This window comes from Phalacrocorax aristotelis, chromosome 21 (assembly GCF_949628215.1).
Source record: "Phalacrocorax aristotelis chromosome 21, bGulAri2.1, whole genome shotgun sequence".
Lineage (NCBI taxonomy): Eukaryota > Metazoa > Chordata > Aves > Suliformes > Phalacrocoracidae > Phalacrocorax > Phalacrocorax aristotelis.
This window is the reverse complement of record NC_134296.1, coordinates 219,590-234,547: the sequence shown is the minus strand read 5'-3', so window position 1 is coordinate 234,547 and position 14,958 is coordinate 219,590. Positions and strand designations below refer to the sequence as shown.

Genomic DNA, 14,958 nt, shown 5'->3' with positions numbered 1-14,958 from the left:
AGGCCTGCCACACTCCCAGGCCTGACGCTGGCAAGACCAGACTTCCTGCCACCCGCAGAACCTCTGTGGTCCCCACAGCAGCCACACAGAGACATCTCTGCCGTATCAGCCCCCCGCCACAGCCCCACCTGTCCCGAGATAGTAGCAGGTCTTGTGCATCTTGCCCTTGAAGAGCTCTTGCCCAACTATGGCATAGATGATGATCATGAAGAGGACCAGCAGGGCGATGTGGAGCAGGGGCACCATGGCCTTGATGATGGAGTTCAGGACGACCTGAAGGCCTGCACCGAGGAGAAGGGAGAGGAGGTCAACCACTTCATAAACAGCTTTGGGTGCACCTTGCGTTCCTGTCAGCCCCTCTGACAAGCAGCCTCTGAAATGCCCCGTGCCAAGGGAAGAGGGGCACAGGTTGGTTGGGAATGAAATCGCTGAAGCAAAAGTCCCTTTCTCTACCCACCATAGAGCATGTGGAAGGCCTCAGCAGAGCCACGCACCAGGCAGTGCTGGAGGCTGCTTCACGCCCCTCCATTTGTTCTGGTGCTCTCATCCTGAGCTCTGGGAGAAGGAGATCCCTGCCCTGAGAAACCAGAGCGAGGTTCCAGCCCCTTTCACCCTGGCCACCCACAGGTGCTGACACTGACCCATGGAGGGAGCTACATTTGCGCTGACCTGCAGATCCCCAGTGCTGACAGTTGCAAGCTGTGGGGATGAGCAAGAACCTGTGGCTCCTCCACGCCCACCCTGTGGCTGGGCTTGACCCAGCAGCAACAAGAAACCTGCCCCGTGGCCCCCCACCCTGGCCAGGCACAGGGGTTCAATCCACCCGCCAGCTCTTCACGGTGGCAGGGTGCCCAGCACCCACTCGGCACTCCGGACACCAGGCGCAGGGGTCTCAGCACACGAAACGCTCGCAGGGCCTTCACGTCAAAGCCGCCTTTTCCCCCTGAAGTCCCTCCCTGCTTCGCATTGACCTGCTCCAAGGTCATGGTGATAAGCCTGAAAGAGCCGGGGCACAGAGCAGGGAAGAAAGGGGGAGAAGCAGAAGGAAGGACAGGGAGAAAGAGAAGGGCGTGAGGATGGAGACCAAGAAACCTGTGCTAAGGAGTCAGTGCTCTGCAGGCAGGGAAGAGAGGGACAGGACTCTGCCAGCCACGCTCAGCCTGACCCAGGGAACAGCTCTTGCTAAGTCCAACTCCTGGGCGCACTCGTGGCTGGGCACCCCTCTGCGCACTCACCGCTGACCAGCGGGGGGCCCTCCCACCCCTCGTGCCCAGTGGACCCTCTCCCCGTGTGCCAAACCCCAGATGACTCCATGGCACTCCCATTCTCCAGGGCAAGGAGACCTGAAAGGCGTTAAGGAGTCAGACAGGAAGAAACAGGAGTGAGGGAGGATCCCCGGGGATATCAGGGCATGAAAAAGGGGCCCGTGGGAGCAGGGCATGAACTGAGACCGCAGGTTGCCCCCAAACCCACTGCAGTCACTAGAAAAATCAATGTAGCTGATAGGCTGTGGACCAGGCCTTGGCACAAGCTGGGCACCAGCAGCTTCCCCTCCTTGCATTACCCCAGGGACACGATGGAGAAGTCGAGCACGTTCCAGCCGTTTCGGAGATAGGCATCCGTGTGGAAAAGAAACCCGTAGGCAATTATCTTGAGCATTGCCTCAATGGCAAAGAAGATCAGGAAGGCGTATTCGATCTTCTCCTGGGGATTGGAAAGGCAAGCAGGAGAGGATGCTCCGTTAGAGCAGACTGTCACCTCCCTTGGCATCACCACCATGCACGGCTGCCCCCCCGTGTGTCTATGGGTTCGGCCCCTACTGCCAACCCATCTGTGATCTCCCACACGCATCGGGCAGCGCTAAGGCTACCCTGGGCAGGAAGGGGTGGCATGCTGAGCCACCACATGCCACCCTCTGGCCCGCGGCGTGATCCCCTGCGTCCCTTCAATGGCACGCTGCCAGGACCACATCCCTGGGCTACGGGAACCTGCTCTTACAAACTACACCAGCAAAGCCACCACTCACTTCCCAACCCAGCGCCCAAAAGTGCCTGGCCCAGGGCACTGCACATCTCTGGCTCTCCTGCCTGCTGCCCCACCCTCCCATACTCCCATAGCCTTCCTCCCGCAGGCAGCACTGATGCCTCCCCCTCATCCTCTCCAGCTGAGGCTTGCTGGGTTTGTTCTGGAGACACCACAGAGTCACCATGGGGGAAGCCAGCTGCACTGTGGCTTCCCTCTGCCCTGGGCTCCCAGGGAAGTGAGGCTTTGGGCTCAAGACCTTCTGCCTAATGCCATATGTCCGCCTGGCAGAGTGAGCTGCTAGAAGCTGGCCTGGGGTCTCTGCTAGGCAGAGGTGTTGTGCCCACTCCCAGGTGGGACCTGGCACCCCACTGCAAGGGCTTGGCACAGCCCTGCAGCCACATGGCCCAGAATAGCTCATCTTTCTCCAGAGCACATCCAAGAGCCCACCTGGTTCTGCCTGTCACTGTGATCACTGCCCTTGCTGCTGACACCCTGTTCCAGACTGGGATTAAAATCCCTCCAAGGCACCCAGATGGATTGGGGTATTTATATTTCTGGTCTTCCATGGCCCCTCTCCTCCATCTGCACCCCATGACGGGCAAAGAGCATCCCTGCTTGGGCTCTGCAAGGAATTGCACCCAGAAAGGCAGAAACGTCTCTCTGAGGCCAAACTGGGGAAGGCTGCAGTGCTGCAAGCATACCTTCCTCCCAGGGTCCCTCAAGCAACCAGGGCCAGGGCTCAGACAGAAGCATTGCTTGCTCAATTACCGTGTTCAGCAGCAGTGGCTGTGCCAAGTCTCCCTGTATGTCTGTCACCCATACAAGTGCCAGTTCCTTGTTGGATCTGAGGGCAGCAATGGTAAGAGCAGAGACCTAAGCATTGTGTTTACTGGTGTTATCAGGGTTCTGTCTTCAAGGTTTTACCTAAGGCAACTCGATGCCACTCACCTTCCTGTCTTATCAGTGACAGATCCCCCCTAGTCTGTCCCCAAAAGCCTGTCCTTGGAATCCCAGACATACAGATACAACTATCGTGAGGATTATTTCAGGTATGGAGGGACTGCAGAGTTGCACCAGCAGCCAGTGGTGTGGTGGGGGATCTTCCCTGCTGCAAATGGAGGAGAAATGGGGAGCCCACTGCAAGCTACAGCAGCTCTGCAGCTGCCAAGGCCCAGGCTGGTGAGGGTCAGGATCCAATCTGGAACCCCAGCATTGCAAAAGCTAATCCCTTGCCCTGCTTCATCCAACAGGACAGAGTCAGGCTCCAGGGTCTCTGACTGGCAGGGATGCCCCTCTAAAAAGCACTTGCCCAGAATCAAAAGGTGACTTGCTGTTCCCTGGAGGTCCCTTTCAGAAGCCCAGACCAGGTGAGTGCTTTGGCCGGCTCCAATGGTGTTTGCCCACCATGCGCAGTCAGTGAGCAGCAGGTTTCAAACCTGGCCCATGGCAGGAGGCTGCTTAGGAGAGGGTGGCTGGGCTGCCTGGCAGAGCTGGGATTGGGTGTATGAAGAGCCCAGCCTTCAAAAAGCCACTATAAAAAGACAGAGGTCTTTATAACACACCAGGCTGCTACACACACACATGCTTCAACCATGTTAGGGGACACAGAGTAACCCGACCTGCGGCTGCCGAATGAGCCACAGAGCAGCAGGAATAACAGCGTGCACCACGCCGATGCAGTGCAACATGACACAGCTCCAGCCTGCTCAGCAATGTCGGCTCCCGGCCCCTACGGCCACGCAGGGCTCTCCAGAATGGGCACCAGCCCCTTGTCCCTGGTGTCTCCTCCCAGGGAACGGGGGGGCAGGGCTTGGCACCTGGCTGGTCAAAGTGGGGGATAGATGGTGAGGGGACAGTGTGACCGTAACAAATCCAGATAGCTACCTCTGCTTCCCTGCAGAGACATCCGTGTGGAGCAGGACTCCCAGCAGTCACATTCCTCCCTGACCCCTCCAAACTGTCCCCAGCCTCCTGCCCTCCTCCGTGCCCCCTGTTCCTGCTCCTGCACCATCAGCCCCTGCACCTCCCCCTGAGCCTCTCAGTCCCAGCCAGGCCCTTGCTCCGCTTTGCCCTGCAGCCCCAGCCCCCATCACCTCTGCTGCCAGGCTGCAGGGTGGCCCTTGCTCTGGCTGAGACAGTTGTCACAGATCACAGGTTTGAGGCTGGCCAGGATGTCTGGAGATCACCTAGTCTAAGCCCTCGCTGCTCAAAGCAGGGCCAGCTTGTAACGGGTTGCTCAGAAATTAGTCCTTGCAGGTTTTGAATGACTCCAAAGATCCCACACCCAGCCTGGACAACCTGTGCCAGTGTTTGACCACCCTCCCCAGTAGAAATGGTCTTTGTACGTGCACCAGTGGGTTGACCAGGATGCGTGCGTGGACTGCCTGCACCAGTACATGCAGGGCACGTAGCTGTGCTGCTGAAGTCTTTCATAAGGGCTTTTTAAACACAAAACACCCTTGCAGCAACCATGCTTTGCAGAAGAGAGTAGCTGTGCCTTTCTTCCATTCCCCTGAATGTAGTGAGACAAGCCCTGCAGATCTGAGAAGGAAAAGGGGACAGGACAGTTAATGAATGCATGGGAACACAGTTACAGCAATCTCATAGGCTCCCCTTCCTTTGGAAATCAAGATAAAAATGAGGGCTGGAGCAGAGGAAGGCTCCTTTGAGTACATGGTGGGAACCCCTGGTACCCTGCATGTCCGGGAAGAGACACTGAGAGAAACACTTCTGTTTCTCACAGTGGCCTCTGTCAGAGCGTGGGGAGTGCTTGGGATGGCAAGAGGTGCAGGAAAGAATTTGGCAGAGTTTTTGAATCGTCTGCAAAAAGTTTTTAGAGCAAGGGATTGGACTAGATGATCTCCAGAGGCCTCTCCACCCTCAGCTACTCTGTGATGCTGTGATTTTCTTGCCATAGCCCCCAGCCACAGCTCCTTCTTTCCCATAAACACGTGACAGACCTGGGCTTGACAAACCCCAGGGCCGCAGAGATAGGGACCGAAAAAGCAATAAACCATTCCAGCAGCTCTGCAAGCATGGAGGAGCCAGGCCCTACGAGTTGTTCCCCATTGCGTCTCCCTCACTCACTGTCCAGAGCTCCTCATTGCTCCATGTCCCTTCCCCGCACACCAGCTGCACCACGGCTGGTCGGGTGTCTGTGGGACTCATTGGTGGCATTCCTGAGGGTTGTCCCTGGACTAGATGCCCTAGATCTGCTCAGTTTGAAAAGGCTTTGCTGGATGCTGCCACCTCAGCCAGCAAAACCATGGACAGGAGAATGATTTGGAGACAGCACAGACAGGGGCTCAGCTGCTGCCTGTCAGACCCAGGGTGTAGAGAACCCAACTAGAGGAAAAGAAATCCAGGGGAGCTGCCGCTGTTCCGCCCTTCTCCAGGGCTGGGAGCAGATGGTCAGCAAGGTCCCTTCAGAGGAAGCCTTGCTGCAGAGCTGGAGACCACGGGGCATCCTGCTTGACGGGGCAGGCTTTGGAAGCTGCTGTATTTTTTACTGGCATTCAGGACAAGTGGTCAGCTCTGCTGGCCAAACTGGAGGGTGAGAGCTGTGTATCGGTAACGTGCAGCAAAAGTCACAGCTGGGATCTGTGCAAAGGGGAGGTGAAATCCTCTCGCCAGCTCTGTACACGGGGGAGGAGCCTGAAAGAAGGCAACCTTGTGATGGCAGGTCTGTATGTGAAAAGGCTGCTGGGGTGGCCGAGTGCCCGTGAGTAGGGCCAGGACGGGACAGCAAGAGGGACATCAGAGGGGCCTGGCTTAGCTGCCTACCCAAAACCCCAGGTTGAGCCATGGAGGCTGCTAGGCCAGCCAAGTCACAAGCTGGGCAGGGTGCCGGTCCTTGACAGCAGCCCCAGCCCAGAGCAAAGGGGAGGATTGAGGCAGGGGACACTTGTACAGCTGCATCTTTATGTGCCTCTCTCAAGATGCTGGGTAAAAGCAACTGCAGTTTCTGAAGTCCCATGCACCGAGTCTGTGCGTGGAGATGTGCGGGCGTGTGGTCTATTCTCACAGCTATTAGAGGACCCCAGGAGATCAAGGGTGACCCAAGGCTCTAGGAAAACCCCATGCAGAGGCCTTTCCTGCAGTGAGTGACCCATGCCAGCCTCAGGGGACACCCAACTGCAGGTACTCACGCTTCAAAACCAGCACTGGATCAGCAATCTCTGCTCAAGGACTGCTAGACACAGGTCAGCTGCCTGAACACAGCTGTTTTCAGTGCTACTGGAGATTCCCTGGGCTACATGAGACAATCCTGGAGCAGATGACGTTACACAGGACCCACAAGCAAGTCACAGGCCTCCAGAGCCACAGATGGAGGTCTGGGACACCTGCAACAGCATCAGACACCCATATTCCTGTAACCGAATTGTGCCTGGAGCTGTGTTCAGGTCACTGACCCCTGTGGCTGAGGTACAACCCAATGCAACCCAAAATGGCAGGATTTTTGGAAGCATATTCCTCTATATGAAACATCTGTTCTACTTAAACATAGAGCCATTATCTGTGATACTAGCAGACTGCCTACACATAGGCCGTCACCTGTGTTATTAAAAGTGTCTTCTGTACAGCTTGAGCTCCAGCTCCGTCCCCCACTCACCAGGCCCCATGCTCTACCTGATAGTTTTACAAAGCACACGGGACTCAGCCCAGCTGCTTTTGGATGCTCTGAAAGGGTGGCCTCCCTCTGAGCCCTTGGGTCCCATTGGTGGGGAAAAGCAGGTACGTTAGTGCGTGCAGCATGTCAGCCGCCACCCATCAGAACTGCAGGAGCAGACCAACTGCCCTACAAGACAAACCCTACTCTAAATTTGCCTTTATTTCTCCGTTGACCGTAAATGGAGTCCAGGCAGCCAGCTCACGTGCAGACATCTGTACTTTCTTGGGTGAATCCCTTTGAGTAACCTGCCTTGCTAAACACATTTCTGAACTTGCCTGCTCCTGGGGCAAGGCCTCTAATGAAGGACAGCGTGTTTTGGAGCTCACCGACAATTTTGAAAACTCAAGTCAAAGTGAAAATAAACACTTTGAATTTTTGATTGAGTTGGAAAGTCAAAATCATTTCATCAGCATCAAAGACAGTATTTTGATTTCATTAGAATTAGACAAAATTAGACAAAAACAGCATTACAAAAAAATCTCTGGATTAGAAGAACTCTAATCTAAAAAGAATAGGAATGAAAGATGTTGAAACTAAACAACTGTATTTTTTCCAGGATAAAGTGAAATGGATTCGTAGAAGATTTACAGGTTATTAAATACACTTTTGTCACCTCCCAGAATGAGTTCTGGTTAACAAAGCTTTCATGAGACTAATTCTAAATCTAGTGTAAATGCTGTCTGCAAATCTTCACTGGGTGGTCCTGGAAAGACACAGTCAGAAGCCTGGCTGCTTTCCAGGTTTTCCAACCTTGCGGGAAGAAAGTGGCAGCAGAGGCCTCACAGGAGATCCTCCCTTCCCAAGCCTCTCCTCACTGGAGACCCCCAGCATTAGAGCAGGGTGGCTTTCACTGCATCAAGTGCCTGGGATGCAGGAGGCTTCTCTGAAGGGAACTCGGGCTGGTCAGGCTCCTGCACATCCATTAGCAGTGAGCTCTCTAGGCTGAGCCTAGATCCTGCCTCCACAAATAATGTGGGGCAATGTCCTTGCTGCTCTGACTCAGCTCCCCTCATACATTTTGCCTCCTCAACAATTTCAAGGTCTTAGATAAACAAAATCCTCTCTGAAGCAGACTGGGCAATGAAGAGAGGGAGTTTAAAAAGTGACAGGGACAGAATTAATGCATTGCAGCATCTCTCTGCTGCAGGAAAACACCTCCAACAAGCCTTTGTTGCACTACCTGCGGGTCCCGTAGAGAGCACGGCCTGATACGCAAGATGGTACGGGTCTGGCTCAGCTCCTAGCTGGGACTGCTCCTACAAAGCTGCCAGAACATGATGACAAAGGGACATGCAGAGCATGGATGAAAGAGAGGCCTGGGGCTGCCAGGCTCCCGATACAGAGAGCTGTTGGCATGGCAACAGGCTGAAAAATCCCCCAATAGGATATAGCATAAGTAATCTAACATACAGTAAATACAAACAGATGACATCTCATTTGTAGAGGACATTACTACCTGCCTGCCTGCCTCCCATTAATGGGGAAGGCTGTTGGTCCTTCCTGAGCAGCATCAGTGCCTGCGCCGGAGCACTGCGAGGTGCATTGCTGCCAGGTTGTCCCCCCCGATCGAGCCACACTGCCACATGCTGCTGGCCTTTCTCCAGCTCTGCCCTTGCAGGTGTCCTGCTCTCAGCCAAATCCCCAAACCCCTTCCAGCGGGAAGCCCCCAATCCCTGCTGCCCCCACCTCCTGCTTTCCACGCTCAACCTGCCCCAGTTTCGCTTTCTCTTTGATCTCTCAGCTGAGATAACTGCACCTTTCAAATCCTATTGTGCCCCCTTGGGCAGGGAAGAAACAAAAATCAGTGTCTTGAGCGTAACTCTGCCCCAAGCTTGCAGCACACTGGGAGGCTGAACAAGCACCCCAAGAATTAACTCTCCATGGGTTTTTCTAATTCTCCTCCTCTGTGGGCCTACCTTGGACTTATTTTTAAAAGATGTAATAACACATTGCCAATATGACCCCTTTTCTTCTTTTCCCAAGGAAATTACAAGTAAACGCTATCTTCAGTGCCACTAAAAGCCTGTTGAGGAGGAGAGAGACAAAAGCATTTCAAGGAACTAAAAATTGCACAAGTAAAAGCTTACTTTGTATTCTGTATCTCAGATTCTTTGACTGCTTTAATATTTTCCTCTGCAGAGTCTCTAACGAACAGGTAAAAACCAGAGAGGTGCTTTTTTAAGTCACAAGTTGCCAGCAATACCTGCACACAACACACCCCAACCCGACGCTGAGGAGTCCTGAAGTTAGCAGAAGAGAACATTTCTTTTAAAAAGGGCATATTTAGATGCTTTGATTCAGTCACCAAACTCAGACTCTCAATGGAAAGCGATGTGGACTGAACCGCAAGGGGGATCTGAAGAGGGGAAAAGGGTGGCAAACTAAAAATAGTGCAAACTATCGATTTAGCTCCTATCAAAATGCCTTATTCCAGGCAAAATGGAGTGACTGGGGGGAAAAAAAAAAAAAAAGGAATAACTGATTGGAAAGGAGCAAAGTCTCTGCTTAACAGAGATGGGTTTTTTCCCCCTCTTAAATAAAAAGTACCAAAATTAAAATACAGTTTTGAAATGAAAGGTCAGAAAATGTTATTCCAAAAATGCTGAAACAAAACATTCCAGCCTTTCTGGAACAGGACGTTTCCTTTTGGAAGTGTCATGATAAAAAAATTGACGGAATTTGTTCTTTTTTTGGCATCAGTTCCTCCTTCCTGTGTACTTCACACACTAATCTGCTGCCTTTGATCTCAACCTAGGGGTGGTTTCAGCCCTTCTGAAAACCCATTTTGCAGCGGTCTCTCCGCCACCCTGCCTGCCTCTGCCTTTGCAGCATCTCTCAGTGGACCAACGACATCTGACTGCATCCCCAGGGCAGCACCAGATCCCCCCACTACAGGTATTACCCTCTTGCACCCCCACCACAGAGGGCCCAGCTCCGCAGAGCCCTCGAAGCCGAGCACCTGGCTGTCCAGTCACGAGGGTCAGCAGGAGAGCGGGAAGGGCTGTGCCTTACCAGGCTGGAGTTGGCAACGTTGGTGTCGTCCTCAGGCATTGGCAGGTAGATGGCCAGTGCAACACAGTTGGCAAAGATGGTCAGGAGGATGATGATCTCGAAGGGTCTGAGAGAAAGTGTTAAGGAGCGAAGGCAAGAACAAAAAAGCAGGTACAGCCGTGCATGGGTATGTGTGGGGAAACCCCACTGGCTATGGGGGAACAACCTCTCACTGGGGCAGAGAACCAGAGCGAGCAGTCAGCCTTCACCCTCTGCGCATCCTCAGTTGCTGCCCATTTCTTGGGTGGCCGGGGAAGGGGGGAATGGGCCAGGATGAGATGCAGGGCCTGGATGCTCAGGGCATGTCTGCTGGAGAGGGGAAGCTTTGGCACAGCACATATGGGGCAGGGGCACAAATTAAAAGGCTGCAGTGGAGCAATAACAAGGGCATGGGAGAGCTGATTGTTTCCCCCTGATCATCCTTCAGCGAATCATCCTGAAGGGTCAGGACCCTCCTGCATAATGTAGACGCTTAACCAAAGCATCACCCTTTGGAATGTGCTGCCCCTGGCTCCATCTGTGCTCAGCATCCGTGAGGGAGACGCTGCTGAGCAGCGGATCTCAGGTGGGCATGTCTCCCTGACTAGAAGGTATCTAGCAAGACAGCTCAGCCAGGGTCTCCTCTAGCAGAACATCCAGCTGCTAACATCCCTGGGTGTCCTACAGCCTCAGTGCCCCAGTGCAGGCAGCACGCCTGTGACTGTCCCCAGGAGTGCCATGGGCTGGGAGTAACTGGAGTGCTCAGCTTGAGCTCCATCTCACTCCCTAGAAGGCAGAATTGTGCTGTTTGGGCCTGTGACATCTCTTGAACAAATACGGTGAATTTATATTTCCCCTGAAGGCCCTAGCACAGGCTCCTGCTGCTGTCACTGATCTGCTGGGCCACTGAAACCTCATGGTCAAGCTTCAGCTACCACATTCCTGAAGCTCCAAAAGAGCTCAAACTCTGGCTCTGGGACCTTGGAGGCAGAACTCTCTGTTCCTCCCAGCGTGGTCCAAATCTGCCACCCTGTGGTACCCTGGGAGTGCACCACACATCTGGTCAGAAGACGACAGCATCGTCTTTTGCTGCCCCTATGCTGGTCACATCCAGGCCCTGCTGCAGCTCTAAAGTGCTTGTGCCTAGCCACGGCACCACGCAGCTAGGCACATACCTCAAAGCAAGGGGGTCTCCTCCACTCATCTAGTGGCCTCGGGCTGCCAGAAGACAGCTGGGTACAGCATGATGCAAAAACCTACAAGAAACATTTTTGGTCATAACGCTAATCTCAAAGTTTTCTGCCCAATAATGTTTCTTGATGAGTACGTCTCAGTTGTCCCCGATCCACTTGCCTTGCCTGTATCCATGGAAGCCTCTGAAACTAAAAGCAGGTGGAGGAAATGAAAATGTTGGTCTGGCTGTCCCCTGGGACGGACCCGCCTACAGCGTAAATCAGCAGTGACAACTCGCCACACTCCCCACCAGCCCCTTCCCCTCTCCATCGTCCTACCAGCCAACATCCACACTTACGACCACAGCCAGCGCCTACCCCCATAAACTGTTTTGAGATCTTTCATCCCCATCCCCAGCTGTAAATTCCAACCTGCCATCACGGGCAAACTGGTAAATCTCATCCAGTAGGTACAGAGGTTCCAGTACAAGACAGGATTTCCCAGCATCCCCATCTCACTTTGGGTAGACCTTCCAAAGGAGAACAGCTCCCAGGAACACGCTCAGTGGGGACAGACAGCACAGCCATGCAGACTGCTGCCACTACAGCACAGCCCTCGAAACTCAGTACCCCAGCAGAGAGGCCCTGCAACCATATTGACACCCCTATGCCACAGTTAATCAACTGACTAGCTCAGCTTTCCAGCTAATTGTGCTGAGGCCTGCCTTGGGCTGTGGTGGCCATGCCACTGTCCAATCCAGCATCGTGGGACAAGGGGCACCTAGGGAGCATTCTTTCCACACTGGCCTGCTGAGCTGGCTGAGTGCTGTCAGTTGTGTCCTGTGCACACCACAGGTTATTTTGCCTTTTCTGGACCCTTCTGTCCATCAATCTGACGCCACTTTAAAAACTAAAGTCAGCTGGAAAAGCTGTTCCCCTCTGTGTTCCAGGTAATTGGGCAGAGCCCAGGGGTTAGAGGCTTCCCTACCTACTCTGACAGTGAGAGATGAATGTTGCCAGCACTCATCCCAGTTTCCACGTGGCTGCAACGGTGAAGGGTGCAGGGACCATTCAGCATCACGGAGCAAGTTGGAGAGAGCTGTGGAAAGAGGAGCAGGAATCACAGCTCAGGTCCTGCCACGTTAGCCACTGATGTGCAGAAGGGGAAGAGCCTTTGCCCATCCCCCTGCTCTGGGAAAACAGCCACATACTTATTTCCTCCTCCTTCAAGTGTGACCTGCCTTGTAACTGGAGCTGGAATCAGCTTGCCGCTTGCAATTCTGCGAGTCTGGCACTGTTATTAGGTAGAAATGCAGTGGGACAGATCTAACCAAAAAAAGAGGCATGTAGTGTCACTGGACACAGTGTCTCTGCCTCTTGCCACTGAGCCAGAGCCTCAACGTCCTCCTCAGCTCCTTGCCCTGCAATCTCACTTCTTTCTCTCCGGCAACCTCCTGTCACACAGCATCCAAGGGCCCCAGCGCCTCCCTTGCAGCAGGAATCAGGCCCTTAGTACCTTACAGCTGTGTGGTCCTCCACGGTCCCCAGACTCCTCACCCATCTGCCTTGAAGTCCTCCTGGCTGCAAAATAAACCTGGAATACCTGGGTGTCACCACACAGCTAGACGTGTCCCAACAACCACCAACCTGCCGGGCTAGCTGTTGAGCACAATACCCAGCAATTCACAAGTACCCAGATTTCCTTGTGCTGACAAACGTGTTTTTTGAAATGTGAGTGAACTTCAGCATAAAAACCCCTCTGCCTCAAGCCAACCAGACTTTCACCCGCCCTAGACTGAGTGCAGTGATGCTCCCTACTCTCCAACTGCCTCAAAAAGACCCTGTCCCACTCCTGTGGCCCAGCTTTGTTCTCTGACAGCAGAAGCTGTCTAGCAGAGGTGGGCCCAAGGAACAGGAATGCGTACTGCCGTACTGAACCCAGATGCCAGGTATCCCACAGAAAATGGTCACAGCTAATCTACCCTTGGCAGCTTGCCTGGCCCTGAAGCCCATAAGAACTCACAGGACCCGGAATGATCCTGCAATGCCTTGCAAACCCTGATCCCTGAACGAGGGCAGCCAGGTGCATTGCAGTATAAATACAGCCAGGCACAAGAGAAGCACTGCAGAAACCCAATGCCCTGGATCATTTGTCCTGCACAGGTCAGAACCACCTGCAGCTTTCCTAGTGGGACACCCACCTCTCCCCTCCACACTCCCCTTCCAGGGCACCGATGGGGGAAGGACCCCCATTGTGCTACACACTCTCTCTGGCACACGTTGGCCCAGGAGGAGGAATGTGTTTGAGTATGTTGGAAGATATAAGTCCTATTTCCAGCTCTTCCCCTGCCACTAGGGTGTACGCATAAGCTTCTTCCGTACTCAGTGCCTATTTAAGACACTGACACAGTTCCCTTCCCTGGCAGAACAACCCAGTCCTCATGGCAGAGGAGCAGAAACGGAGAATTCCCCAATTACAGCTCTTCTTCCTCACCTTGAAGGACAGAGAGCCCCTTTGCAGTGAAGGAACAGCAGCTCAAAATCCGTGGCCAGCACAGCACCACCAGAGCATGCCCTGAGCACCTGCAAACGGGCACCCTGGGCTTTGAAAAAGACGGCCTCTCTGGCAGCGTGGGGCATGGGTTTGGTGTCCCCATGGCACTACATGTACAGCAACACAGCCAGCCTTTCCTAAGGGCAGGGCCTGGCCCCCAGCCCTTAGGCAACCAAGCCCCCTCCAAGAAGAGCAAAGCCTGGCCAGGGCTGGGATGATCCTGCCAAGGCCAGGAACATGCAGATCAGTTCAGCAACTGAAATAAGAAAAGTTGGGGTGGATCTGCTGGAAACATCCCCAAATTCCACCGTGTTTCCTTGAGCCCAAATGTTTTGCTGAAGCCAAAGTGAAATATTTCATCTCCCATCCTCTTCCCTTCCATATAATACAGGTGAACAAGGCAATATCTAATGGATGGGTGGCAGAAACATGAAATTTTGGAATTCCTGAGCTATAACGCCCCAGTGAAAAGATGCCTAACCAAAGAGCAACCACCCAAACCCATCCCTGAATTAAGCCAGAGGCACAGAGATACTGTCCCTCTAAACAGTATCACTCACAAAAGCCTTCACCTGTGACAGCAGGGATGGGAAAGGGGAGACGAGAGGACAATGGTGCCAGCAGGATTCGGGGGGTGCCAGCCAGCCCCCACCCCCGGGGCAGGGAGCAGCTGTGAGATCAGGCAAGTGGTGACACACACACAGAATCATCCCAAGCAGCTCGTTATGGTCTTGCTACACACCCCCAAACCTCTGCCCTGGGGCAGCGTGATGTCCCCAGCTCCATGCTCAGCTCCCACGCCCCCAGCCTGGCCCTCCTCTGCCCATCCCCATCCCCACCCTGGGATGGGCACTGTGCCCCCTCCTCGCATGCCAAACCCTCTGCCCTCCCAGCAGACATTCCCGTATTCTACCCAGCACAGCTCCTGCCAGTGCAAAACATGTTCGCTCCTACAAGGCCCTTGTCACCCAGGCTGCCCCTGCCTGCCCCCGCACCACTCCACCGAAGGTCCCCATGGCCTGAGCCACTTGTCGGCCCCAGCTTCCCCCATAAGCCTATTCATGCTCCCAGTTTGCACAGTCATTGCCAATGCATCCCACTGGGGCACCCCAAAACACCTCGCTGCCTTTTACAGACCGAATTAGACAGCCTGTGCTGAACTGGGCTGGCAGCTCTCCTGCCTGCATCCCACAGGGTCCCGCTCCCCAGCACCCCTGCTCACAGGCACGCACACGGGCACTGCCAAGCCCGCGCAGCCAGAAGGATACTTCCACTCCACGATGCTGATGCACGCCTTCCGCAGTGGGTTTTCCAGGGTTAAGCACAACAGAGCCCTGGCTGGCCGGGGAGCTGCTGGCGGTACCAGCTTCTTGGACTTGTCCTTCTGTTGCCTCTCCTTCACATCATCCTGGGGAGAAGTAGGCTCCATGGTGTTTCTCCCCCTCCTGCCCCACGGCCGAGCCCCCCTTCCCCAGGGTCCCAGCCAGCAGAAGCTCTTCTGGATC

At 54.2% G+C, this 14,958-nt stretch overlaps 1 protein-coding gene across 2 annotated transcripts in view; it reads right to left on the bottom strand.

Annotated features, from left to right (window-relative positions):
• LOC142067106 (voltage-dependent L-type calcium channel subunit alpha-1S-like) overlaps positions 1 to 14,958 on the bottom strand; it is a 37,010-nt gene extending 22,052 nt beyond the window's left edge. The window contains exons 1-6 of one of the 2 annotated variants that reach the window (XM_075115406.1): positions 11,888 to 11,998; positions 10,903 to 10,983; positions 9,710 to 9,815; positions 1,565 to 1,704; positions 863 to 996; positions 129 to 281 (exon numbers count right to left, since the gene is read on the bottom strand). In XM_075115406.1, coding sequence (XP_074971507.1) covers positions 129 to 281; positions 863 to 996; positions 1,565 to 1,704; positions 9,710 to 9,815; positions 10,903 to 10,931 — 562 coding nt within the window. In that variant the 5' untranslated portion in view covers positions 10,932 to 10,983; positions 11,888 to 11,998. Of the gene's footprint in view, positions 1 to 128; positions 282 to 862; positions 997 to 1,564; positions 1,705 to 9,709; positions 9,816 to 10,902; positions 10,984 to 11,887; positions 11,999 to 14,721 lie in introns of those variants that run through there. The other variant, XM_075115405.1, reaches the window with a different exon arrangement.